This window comes from Colossoma macropomum, unplaced genomic scaffold, assembly GCF_904425465.1.
Source record: "Colossoma macropomum unplaced genomic scaffold, Colossoma_macropomum, whole genome shotgun sequence".
NCBI lineage: Eukaryota > Metazoa > Chordata > Actinopteri > Characiformes > Serrasalmidae > Colossoma > Colossoma macropomum.
In genome coordinates this window covers 15361486-15374266 of record NW_023494795.1, presented here as the reverse complement: position 1 = coordinate 15374266, position 12781 = coordinate 15361486, and the positions used below count along the sequence as shown (strand labels likewise).

The window sequence follows — 12781 nt, the reverse complement described above, 5'->3', positions numbered from 1 at the left end:
TGGACATGTTTCATGTCCGGTCACTTTAAATGTATAAAGCCTGGTTCTAACATTACAGCTCATCTAGAACTCTAAACGGCAGGCAGGTCCAGGACAACAGGTCGAATCCTACAGGTGTGAGAAAGTTGCCCTCCAGCTCCGGGGGGCTTTCCCGCGCGCTGGGCACGGCGCTGTAACCTGACTCCAGACTGCAGGTGAGTTTATATACGCAGAGATGGTGCGATCTGAGCGCGGTGGCGTGAGCCGTGAATACGTCATGACCCCGCCTTAAAGCGGAGAGCCAATCAGAGGTTCGAATCAGTCCCTCCGCCAGTGACCCCCACATGCACTAGACTTCAAACTCCCACAGACACGCGCTGCTGCTGACCTGAGCCAGTCTGGCTGACCATAGCTGTGCAGGAATGAGGCGTCTGCTAGCTCTCGCGCTGCTGCTGCTGCGTGCGGCGGCGATGGAGGTTCACGAGGAAGACTACACCGAGGAGGACGAGATGATCCTGTCCCTGATCCGCAAGGACGACTCCCAGCCTGAGCTCGAGTCGGCGCCGTCCGCCCAGTTCCTCAGGTGCACCAAGGTAAGACCCCAGCTGAGAGGAGACAGTCCAAAAATATCCGGACACCTGAATTCACCTGCTTTAAGCTGCATTACTCAATTGCGCACGCGCAGCTTGAACAATCTCCATAGAAAAGCATTGGCAATAGAATGGGGCGCTCTGGAGCAGCCGCACCTGAATCTGAGGTCACCATGCCTGTAAAGCCCCCCAGCACTGGGCTGTGGAGCAGTGGGACTGTTTTGGAGTGATGGAGCATCACTGAGAAGAGCTGGAGAGGCGTTTATGATCCAGAACTAATCATCCAACATCAGTGCCTGACCTCACTAATGCTCTTCTGGTTGAATGCAATCAAATCCTCACAGCAATCCTCCAACATATAGTGTAAAGCCTTCCCAGAAGAGTAGAGACTGTTACTGCAGCAAAGGGAGGACAAACTCCCTGTTAGTATTGAGCAGGTGTCTACAAACCTTTGAACGCAGAGTGTATCTAATAATCATACCTGCTTTTATTTTTCAGGAATGTATGTACAGTATTTAGTGTACAGTGTGTGGTTATACGAGACTGTTAAAGATTAGAGGTGAAAGCTGCTGTTAGAGAGTCGATCAGGTAATCAGATTTGTTTGAGAAGAGAAAATTGACAATATTTTAGCTGATTATTTTGTTTGATTATTTTGTACTTATACGCTACTTATGTAAACTGTGTGTGCATATATATGTGTATATATGTATATATATATATATATATATATATATATAATATGTATATATGTATAAACATGTATATATGTACATATATATATATATACAGTTTACATAAGTAGCGTATATAAGTAATAAAAAATTACCCATTCACTTCCATTAAAAGTTGATAATGCTTTTCCTTCTCCTGTAAAGTTTTTGGAGACACAAGGTTTTGTTCCAACAACAGCGATATATAAATACTCTTACATTATCGTTGTTTTTTCATTTAAAATGTATATTTTAGGTAGAACTCTAATTCATCTGATATGTAAATGATCTCTTATCATACTTTCTTTTAGCTGATGTATAAAGGTCTCTGATGATGTCTGGATAAATGTACATATCTAGCTGTTATGGTAATTAGGTCCGGATATGAATAAAGACATGGCGTCGTGCGTCAGCATTGAGCTCCACGTGCGCTCCGGTGCTGTAGCGCGCGCGCAGCTCCAAGCGCCGAAAGACGCTCGCGCCTCTCCGTCTCTGCGCTGTTTTGCTCGTTTCTTCTCTCTTCTCACTCTTCTCTCCGGCTGTTCATCTGCAGGCCGCGTGGCGCGTGCCCGGTCACTACATCGTGGTGCTGCGGAGCGGGACGCACGAGAACCAGGTAGCGCGCACTATGCGCGCGCTGAGAGCCAAAGCGGCGAGGCGCGGCTATCTGACGGAGATAACGCGCACTTACTCCGGAGCTGTGCGCGGGTTCCTGGTGAAGATGAGCAGCGATGTCCTACACATGGTAACCCCCCATTCCCTCCTCCCCCTCCACGCGCCTCACTGTAACAGCGTGAGTTGAGAGAAGCCTCACAGCATCATTGCTCTGTGTGTGTGTGTGTGTGTGTGTGTGTGTGTGTAGGCGCTAAAACTGCCTCATGTGGATTATATCGAAGAGGACTCGACGGTGTTCGCGCAGGGCTTGCCATGGAACCTGGAGCGCATCGTGCAGACCAAGAACAAGAGCGGAAAATACACACCACCCAGTGAGAACACACACACACACACACACCACACACGCACGCACGCACAACAGTATACCGTGATATTGCCGTGGTGTGATATCACTTTCCAGTTGTAGAGAGGTGACGGCAATGGGCACTGATGACAGGGAATTTTGTTACATTTAAGAACAAACATAAAATCTTAAGACACAAAGTTTTGGAAAAAAAAGTGAAAGAATCAAGAAACATCATATTATTTATGTCTTTATAAAGTTTATTGATATTTCACTTTGTGTTTACTGTAGAGTTTGTCACTCCTGAAATCCGTTTCTCACCTACGGCTACCGCCACCACAAAAGTTTTCCCTGATTGGGTTCGGCTGTGGTGCTGTTGTGCACTGTTATAAGTTGAATTGTATCCTCTGTTCATTCGCTGGCTGAGTGTGAATAGTTGAATTAGACTTCCTTTCTTATCTGCGTTTCTAGATTCCACCTGATCTGGTAGCTATGGGGTCAGTTTGGATTCAGCACAGGAGTATTACACACACATTATATAATAAACAATATGATGCCCATAAAGTAGCAATGTTCCCGCTGCCACAAATAACTGTTCCTGTTACTTTGTGTGCTTTACTCAGAGGATCAATGACCTGACAGTTAGCAACTGCAATTAATACCACTTACTGGGGACTTTTTTAGGACATTTTTAGAAGGTGTCTGTGTTACAGCACAATGTAAGCCTCCTTTTGTACTTTAAAAAGAGAGAACAGAACAAAAAACTTTGTCATGTTTGTAAGACATTTCCTTTATTACTGCACAGCAAAACCCAGGAAGCCTGGGCTCATAAACTTTATCAGTGCTAGCTTAACTATCAACTGATGCCATGATAGTGTAATTAATTTATCATGACACTGAACTATATCAATATCACTCAGCCCTAATTTCAGGTCATATGGGATATTTCTATGGCAACTTCTGCATCAGAGTAATTAATGCTGCTGTGCTACACCTAAACAAACCTAAGCAAACAAAAGCAAATTATCTGACTCTTTCATTTTTTCCACATAAAAGTTTTTCCTTCATGGGGATCAGCCATATGTCTCCACATGTGTCCATTATTAAATTAAAGAGGTAAATACATGGCCACATTTGAACCCATAAAAAAGAACTCTTCTCAGGCAGTTCGTCTTTATGTCTTCTCTGTAAGCTGTTTTCCTTTGCTTTTTCCTGGATGGCCAGAGTCCAGTACAGCTTGGTGATTTCTGTGTGCAAACACAGCTACTAAACCTGCCATTTAACAGATGAGTTTAATTAGGCGTGTTTGAGCAAGGAAATGACCAAACTGTGCTGGTCCTCCAGGGCCGGAATGATGTAGGTTTGGGGGACTGTTTTTGCACCACTTCTGAAAACAGTACATGAGTGTGTCTGAGAACTGTATGTGCATGTGTAGATGATGGAGCTCTGGTGGGGCTGTACCTCATGGACACCAGCGTGCAGACCAGTCATCGTGAGATCGAGGGCAGAGTGATGGTGACAGACTTCAACAGCGTGCCAGAGGAGGATGGGGTCAGAGTTCACAGACAGGTCAGTGACCTGAGAAGTAGATGGGTCAGATTTTACCATTGAGAGAGACAAGCAACACGAAAGAAACTGCTTTAAATAGTCAACAGTAAACTATACTCTCTATTCATAATTGAATATTGCACATTCAATATATGAAGGCTGTGCTTATTGTACTGTATTATAACTAAGTCTTGCAGTTCAAGGTTAGAAAGAACAGGTGGTAATAGAGATTATGTAGCATGCCATTTGCCACAGGAAGTGTGTTTTATATTTGATGCAGCCATCATGAAGCCATGGACAATTTCTAGGAATTCACAAGAAAGTTGTCCATCTTTCTGTCTTTCTATAATGATCATTAGCATTACATCAGAGTGTCGCTGTCTCTCTATCAGATAGCATGCTTTAATTATTCTATTGCCTCCACCCTGAAGAGTTCAGATCCAGCACACCTGTTTCTGATTTTCAGTTGCCCTTAAAGGCCTTTATTATCTGAATCAGGTGTGTTAGATCTCCAGGACTAGGATTGGGCCCCCCTGTTCTATAGTCATTAAATGATGTGCCTTACCCTATGTCCTGTCATTGATTAGTAAGCCAAAAACCTGTGACTGCTCAAGTAAGGCCATCCAGGGTTTTAATGTCTACAGGCATTTGTTCTAATCATGCTTATCATCAGAATGACCAAATTAGGTTCCTATCTTTATTATGCAAGGCATAATTGAGAGGATATCATTGCAAGACATCATTGGGACATCATTGCAATCACAATGTGCTGCGCAATAAGCAATAATACCTTTATAACGGATATCCCTGGCTAAAATCTGATTGGCTGAGCCACACTCAAAGTCGTAAAATACATGATATCATATACATTTGACTGCACACGTCAACTGAATTCTCTATGAACGTTGATAATCTTTGACTGTTATGTTGCTTGGCAACCATAGCCATGTTAAGAAACTATAATACTTGGCAGATGAATTGTTTACGTATTAATATATGTTTTTTGAATGTCAACATATCATATAGTATTTTGTCTACACTTCAATTTATGTCTACCCTTTAATCATTGTAAATGCCCTTAAATCACTGTAATGTATGGCGGGGCTTTACTGTTCAGTGGACTTGAGTACCAAATATCGTTAAATGCAAGTAAACAAACAGTACTACACTTCTGTCTCTACATCCATCCCTCTCTGTATCTACTGCAGGCCAATCAGTGTGACAGTCATGGCACACACACGGCAGGGGTGGTAAGTGGGCGAGACTCGGGCGTGGCACGTGGCGTCAGTGTGAACAGCGTGCGAGTGCTCAACTGCCAGGGCAAAGGCACAGTATCAGGAGTTCTGGCAGGTAAACAGAAACAAAACTTGGTGAACAATTGTGTTGTTCTTGACAGTATGCTTTTATGGCTTCTGTTTACACATGAAAAAAAAATAAAAAGGTAAAAGCTGAATATGTAATGTATAAGTTACTATTAAGAGAAAATTAAGATTTGTTTTGTGTTGTGTTGAAAGCTTTCATCCCTCTTTCTGCCTTATAGTAGTATTTATTCTGCTCTTGCTGGTTTGAAGATAAATACTAGTACTGTGTTTTTACCACTACATATTAGGATTGCAGCACACCTTGCTACTTTTGACACAGACTGCTTCTTGTTTTATATCTTCTTTCAAAATGTAATTTTATACAGTACGCCAATGTTCATATACTGACTGTTTGAACCATCTAAAGTTACATCCCTAAGAATTATTGGACATTCCCTAATCAAAAAATGTAATCTTTATAAAAAGGACCCAATACAAGTAACTGTAATCAAATCATGCCTATTTCTAAGGTGCCCTATGCTAATTACAAGTATTTGAGTTTTGTAGTCTAATTACATAATACAGATTACTTCAATCAACCTTTATTTAAGCTCAGAGTACTTTGAGGGAGACCCTCATTTACAATGTAGCCAAGCCAATACAGAAATCATGGAGTCTATTACTACAACACTGGTGATAATGAGTAGCAAATGATGTATTGTGCAGCCCCTAAGAAAAACTGTCATTTTCCCACAGGTCTGGAGTACATCCGTGCATCTCTGCAGGTTCAGCCCATCAGTCCTGTGATCATACTGCTACCATTTGCGGGGGGGTTCAGTCGGACTCTGAACACTGCTTGTCGTGAGATGGTACGGTCTGGTGCAGTTCTTATAGCTGCAGCAGGAAACTACCAGGATGATGCCTGTCTGTACTCACCAGCCTCAGAGCCTGAGGTACCTCTGACTATTCTGCATTTTCAGACTCAGATGAATTAGATTGCACAAAGTCAACCATGTTTAAACCAGTGGTTCTCAAACTGGTTCTCAGGGACCCCCCACATTTTTTGCTCGATCCCAACTTCCAACATATAGGAATAGAGGAAAAATGTGGATCATGTTGTTCCTGTGGACTGATTTGAGAACCACTGCTTTACATAAAGCTGGCCACTTAAATACATACACTTTTAGATAGATATGAATAGATAGCTTTTGTCTTGCATGGTTTATATTAGCCATCCTCTAGCTCTTCATCAGAGGTAACTTCCGTAACTGACCGTAGAACTGTCAATGGCTGGATGTTTTTGGGTAGTTGACCACTCTAAACCTCAGCACCTTGTGTAAAGACCCCCGCAATATCGCATGCTACCATGTCAGTGTCACTATGGTGTTGAGAATCGTCTATCTTCTAGGTAATATCTGGTCAACAGCAATCCTGTAGTCACAAACTGACCAGTGATAAATGGGCTAGGGGTGGCTGACAAATTGGGCATCTACAAAACAGGGGTGGACGAAGTACATTATATCTGTACGAGTAAATACAGAAATCCTCTCATTAAATTGCTATTTGAGTAAAAGTACAGGTATTCTATCGATATACTTCAGTAGAAATACAAAAGTACTTACATGTCAATGTGCTTAAGTATCAAAAATAAAAGTACTTTTGAGATTATAGATCTTGTATAATTTCATTTTTAATGAACAAGTTCTGTTACGAAGACCTGTGTGGCTCACAGTTCTCCTTAATATAAATTGTTCATTAAAACAATATTATAACTCAAAGTAATTTTACTTTTGATGCTTAAGAACATTTTTACTCAAGCACTGAAGTACTGTACTTCGTCCACCCCTGCTACAAAGTGAAGGTAGACCCCATAAAGTAGCCAGTGGAGGTGGAACTATGAAGTAGGTACAAAATAAGGACATGTATTCCAATTATTATTACCCTTAATTTGTGTAGGTAATAACAGTGGGTGCCACCAACGCTGCTGACCAGCCGCTGAGTGCCGGGACCACAGGCACCAACGTAGGCCGCTGTGTGGATCTGTTTGCCCCTGGTGATGACATCATCAGTGCCTCCAGTGACTGCGCCACCTGTTTTACCACCAAGAGCGGCACTTCACAGGCAGCTGCACACGTCGCCGGTTAGCACACAATGAATGCAGGTCACACACAAGAAACATTGGGAAAACCAAAATTATAAGCTGAGAAACTGTCTTTGTTGTAACAGAACATTATATCACTTAAGTGGTAACTTAATAGAAAAAAGAAAAAAAAACCTTCCTAACTTTTAAGTTATGTGTAATAAGTTGGCATTATTAAATAATGTAAATGCATTAACATCTGATTTTATTTTTTACCTGCTATTTTGTGTGTGTGAGATCAGGTATAGCTGCGGTGCTTCTGAACGCAAACCCCAACGCCAGCCCTGCTGAAGTGCTCCAGCTGCTGCGTCATCACTCAGTCCACCAGGTGATGAATCCAGACTCTCTCCCTGCAGAACACCGCCTCACTACCCCCAACATGGTGGCTGCCCTGCCCAAAACTACCTCGGCACCCTCAGGTCAGTCCCTACAAGTGTTAAAATTTTATCCCATTATGTAATCATACAGACGGCAAGATGAATTGGACTTGATTTACTCCGTGATTAACACTCTTGCTTGGACACATTTCTTACAGGTTTCACGGTCAGACTATAATTTTAAGCCCTAAATTTGATTGTGTCTCTAGGTGATGCTCTGCTGTGTCGCTCTGTTTGGTCTGAGAAGTCAGGGGTCGCAGTCATCGATACGGTAGTGGCTCGCTGTCGTCAGGGTGAAGAGATGTTCAGCTGCTCCAGCTATTCACCAAACGGAGCCCGAGCTGGGGAGAGAATAGAGGTGAGAAAGAGAGTCTATCACACTGAACTCACTTTCACTACGCATTTGGTGTTTGTACACTTATTATTGGTCTGAAACTCTGCAGTGTTATATCTCTCAAATTACTTACATTCAGTGCAAATAGAATTGCTATAAACCAGCTTTCTAACACACTGTATAATGAATAGTTATAGGCAAAAAATCTCATTTACACATTAGATCACTGCTTGACTGGCTTTTGTCTGATGTCAGATGCGGGATGGGCAAAAGCAGTGTGTGGCCCATAATGGCATCGGAGGAGAGGGTGTATATGCCATAGCCCGCTGTTGCACAGGGAACAGTGTGCAGTGCCAGGCCCATGCCAGCCCTCAGACAGGCATGGATGCAGAATGCCCCAGCCCAGAGCATCAGCTCACAGGTAAGAGTGGATCTGTAAACTTGTGACTTTATTTATTTATTTAGAAGTCTTGTGACTATTTTTCACTTTAGTCAGACACCTCTATCACTCCTACAAGGTCCAGAGAAGGGAACAGCAATTGTCTTTGTCAGATCAGAACCTCTATTCTTTCTGTACAATATTTGAAAATGACAGCTTGACATTTTTATTATGATTTTATTAATATTAAGTGTTGTCAAGTTGATTCCGACTCCTGGCGACCGTATCCTGTCCCGTCTTCTGTTTGGGTCTTTAGGCTTTTAATTGGCTGGTTCGTGATTCCTCTGTTACATTCAGCTATCCCAAACATAATGGTCTTTTCCAGTGAACTGGTTCTTCTCAGATTATGTCCAAAATAAGATTTAGTATGGTTCTGGGCTCCCGAGTGGCGCAACCGTCTAAGCGTTGCCCTATCATCAGGAGATCGCGAGTTTGATCCCTGGTGATGCTACAGCCATCCGTAGCTGGGAGTCCGAGAGAGCACAATTGGCCTCACTCTCTCTGGGTGGGTAGGATGGCCCCACCTTCTCCCCCCATCACTCACGCGTTAGCTGTTAGTCTGTTAGCTGACGTAACAGATCTGGCGGTTGGCGCTTTCCTCCAAGCGCGTTTGGCTGTCCAGTGATGTTACGTGAACGGCAGTTTGAAAAGAAGCGGTGGTTGACTTCACAGGTCTCGGAGGAAGCCTGTGTTTTAGGCTTCACCCTCCTAGCGTTAATAGCATCGTGTGATTGGGGGAGTCCTAACTAGCGGGTGGAATTGGAGACGACTAAATTGGGGAGAAAATCGGGTTAGATTTAGTATGGTTAACTAGGCTTTGAGTGAGAGGTGAGATTTGATTTGGTTGAGGATACATTTGTTTGCTTTCCTTGCCATCCTAGGTACTCTCAAAAGTCTTTGCCAACACAAGTTCAAAATCATCAATATTTTTTTTGTCTTGGTTGTTTATGATCCAGCTTTCACATCCATCAGAACCACAGAGAAGAGCAAAGCCTTGACAATTCTGATGTTTGTCTATAGAGACAAATTGTTGCATCTGAAGATATTTTTTAAGCTCTTTAATGGATCTTTGATATCAATAATTGATCCCAGTAGGCAAAAGCTGTGCTCCACTTCCACATCTTCTCTATCAGTGGTAAAGTTGTGGAAAATGTCATGATGAATAGACCAACAGCAATGATCCAAAATTGCTTGGAATAAAATTTCATTACATTAACTTACATTAGGAGTTAAGAACCTTTTTCACTTTGTTTACACAGCGATGTGTTTACAAGACTACTATTTACATACGATACATACAAAATAGGCTACATCTAACACATACTAGCATGATATGTCAAAATACTACACCACCAATGCTAGTGCAATTGTTAGTACAGTTTGTATAGTATAATATAGCAGAATGTGGTTTTGGATGCAGCCATGCTGTTGGACTTGCATGTTTAGGTGCCCACAGTATCTGTCAGTGTTGTGCTACTATCTTCAATGTAGCCAGGAAGTCCACATTAACTTGACTTGTAGCCAGAGCTGTAGCTGCATGTCTGTGTGTCTGCATTTGTTGGTCCATCCCTCTGTCTGTGTGTGTGCCTGCATGCTGGGTAACAGCTGTTATTTCTTCCTGCAGGCTGCAGCTCTCACTTTGAGTCCGGAGGCGTGGCTGACCCCATGCGGCCTCTCCACGGCAACCGTAAGGCGTGTCCTCCCAGAGCTGGTATGACATCACATGCTTCCTGTTGCCACGCCCCCAGTCTGGAGTGCAGGTTGAATGAGCATCACCCCTCTGGCTTTACGGAGCAGGTGAGCTCCCACCTAAACTTTTCATACAACACAACACAAATGCATCATGTGCAAGTCCAAATAGCGTTTTATCACATAGATGACCAGCCTTAAAGGAACAGTTCAGCAAAACTCACATTAGCCGTTTTTCCCCTGCCCCAAATGTGGTCACTCAGCCAAGACATGTTTAACATGTGCTTGAAGTTTGCACTTGAGTTTTGCACTGGAACTATGCAGCTAATTTAGCCACATGATATATTCATATGAAATACGGTTGTCTATAAAAAATGTTCAAAAGTATGGACAAAATTCAGGCTTAAGAGAGCTGCTACTGGTTTTAAGCTCTGATTCATGCTTCCTCCATTTGTAGATAACAGTGTGCCAAAAATGTTAAACCACGAGTCTATTTGAGATTACTCAAAGTGGCACTCTGGCCAACATGAAAATTTTAACCACTGATACATCTGTTATCTGTTGTAAACACACATGATCGCCTCCTACTGTAATGCCACAGTAGTCTCAAGAGTGGGATTTTCCAGTTTAAAGACTAGGAGAACACCCACCTAATGATCTTGAAGATGGGTGGAACGTTTTTTTAGCCAGACAGCTAACATTACTGCTAAGAAATGAAAAGTCATGTCTGTATTTATTAGCCTCTACATGATCGATACATTAATACATTTCTTTATCAATGTGGGGGCAGATATTTGATAATGCATGCTGGGTATTGTAGTAAGAGAACACTCACACTCACTATAAATATCACAAGTCATGCCGTTTGCAACATGCTAAATGACGGCTGTAAGCTGACATTGTCCTTATAGCTCCAGCGCAAAATTAAAGCAGCACACTTGCCATGTCTTGGCTAACTGACAACTTTTGAGCTGAGTGGAAAACTGTAAATTGTTGCTGTTCCTTCAAAAAAAATACCTCTTGCTTGAATTCGCGTAAATGCACTTCTTTACCATATTGAGAAATACAGATACCAAAGTTGGTGTTTCTGTGACAATAAACCTTGACTCCTCCGTCTTTCTCAGGCGGAGGTGTCGTGTGAGGACTCGTGGACGCTGACAGGATGTAACTCTGTGTCACATGGTTCAATCACTCATGGGGCGTATGCCCGGGGCAATACCTGTGTGGTCCGGGTGTCTGGAGAGGGCAGAGGAGCCGCTGCCACCGCCATCTGCTGCAGGTACCGGCCACTTGAGCGAGAGTCCAGGAAACACAGCCATGAGCAAAACAACCACTAACGCGCACTGCTTCATATGAGCTATTATCAACCAGCTGTCCACTCCACATCCCCTCAACTTTGTTTTTGAGTTGCGAGTTGTGTGGAGTGACCTGCATTGTCCATTGCACTGTACAGTCCTGCTTTCACAAAAAGAGAAGGGGGGAACAGAGTTGAAGGGATAGTTTGGCAAGAAAAATTGACAATTTTCCTCACTGTCCTTAATTTAGTTTATCGGCCAAGACATGTTTGGTGTCTGAAGACTTTCCTTTAGTTTAGTACTGGAATTAAAAGGCTTATGTCTTCAAGGTGCTACTACGAAGTGTGCAAGGTGTATCACGTCGCAAACATCTAGTTGTTAAGTAACCTCAGACTTGTTCCTATGCTTCTGACACTGTATAGCATACTGTTATATATAAAAGTGGACACAAGTATGGAACATTGTGTCAATTTGACTTTTTACAGAAAGATTGCTTTATTAAGACCAGTTAGAGGGCGAGATTCAAAGTCTTCAACACTCCACAGTGACATTTTTCATGACGTTTCATTCTGGTATATTCTGTAACCAATACACATGCCTGTCAAGAAATAAGTTAATAAAGGGTTCTTTGAAGTGATGCCATAAATTAACCACTTTTGTTTGATTTCAGTTTTGAAATTTCTGAAAGTTTAAATTTGTTTGTCTTTTAAAGAATTAGCCTATGAAAGGCATCGCTCCAAAGAAACCTTTTGGCACGTGTGTATGGGGATCATTACCTCTCAGTTTCAAAGCGCGCCTCTATCAGAAAGCCAGCACAAAAAGTTTCCTCTTGGTTTTCTCTCAGCTACTAAAACTGTGGTCTTGGAATAAAGAAATGCTTGGCAAAGCATTTCAGTTAACCATTTATAGGACCATCAGCCATGCTTAATACACTGTCACTTGTCTCAGTGAAATACAAGTCACTGTTCATGTACAGTTATTGTTCAGCCTTTATCTGCAGTGTACTTTTCCTTCTCATTCCTGTGTTCACTATGCTCCATTTTTTATTTGCCGAATCCTAATACTTCTGGACATCTGACTCCATTCTCAACCCTTTTTGCATGCACTGAATGTATTCTGCTAACTCTTTTTGTAAATGTGTTTTCCTGTGTTTTGTAAGAATAAAATTATTCAGCTTCAAAGTCTTCCTTGTACTTTTCATTGTAAGAGATGCACGAAGACAAAAGTTACACAGTTTATAAAAGGTTGTGCATTCCAGTTTTATTCATTGTTTTATATCAAATAGTTCCCATAATCAAACTCTGATGTACAAATTAAAATGTGGTTTTAACATGCATTTTTGAATTTTGACAAGTCACACGTCCTCGGGAGAGGTGCATGACCGAATCAGTAAATAAAACCCTTTAAGTGTCTCCAGCCC

At 42.2% G+C, this 12781-nt stretch overlaps 1 protein-coding gene across 1 annotated transcript; it reads left to right on the top strand.

Annotated features, from left to right (window-relative positions):
- The first annotated feature begins 401 nt into the window (after nucleotides 1–401).
- pcsk9 (proprotein convertase subtilisin/kexin type 9) lies at nucleotides 402–12542 on the top strand. The gene is made up of 12 exons (XM_036581589.1): nucleotides 402–572; nucleotides 1834–2025; nucleotides 2143–2266; nucleotides 3674–3807; nucleotides 4995–5136; nucleotides 5844–6040; nucleotides 7044–7227; nucleotides 7470–7646; nucleotides 7814–7962; nucleotides 8194–8359; nucleotides 10002–10174; nucleotides 11191–12542. Exons 1-12 carry the CDS (start codon nucleotides 402–404, stop codon nucleotides 11401–11403), a joined length of 2022 nt encoding a protein of 673 aa, XP_036437482.1. The 3' UTR covers nucleotides 11404–12542.
- The last annotated feature ends 239 nt before the right edge of the window (nucleotides 12543–12781 follow it).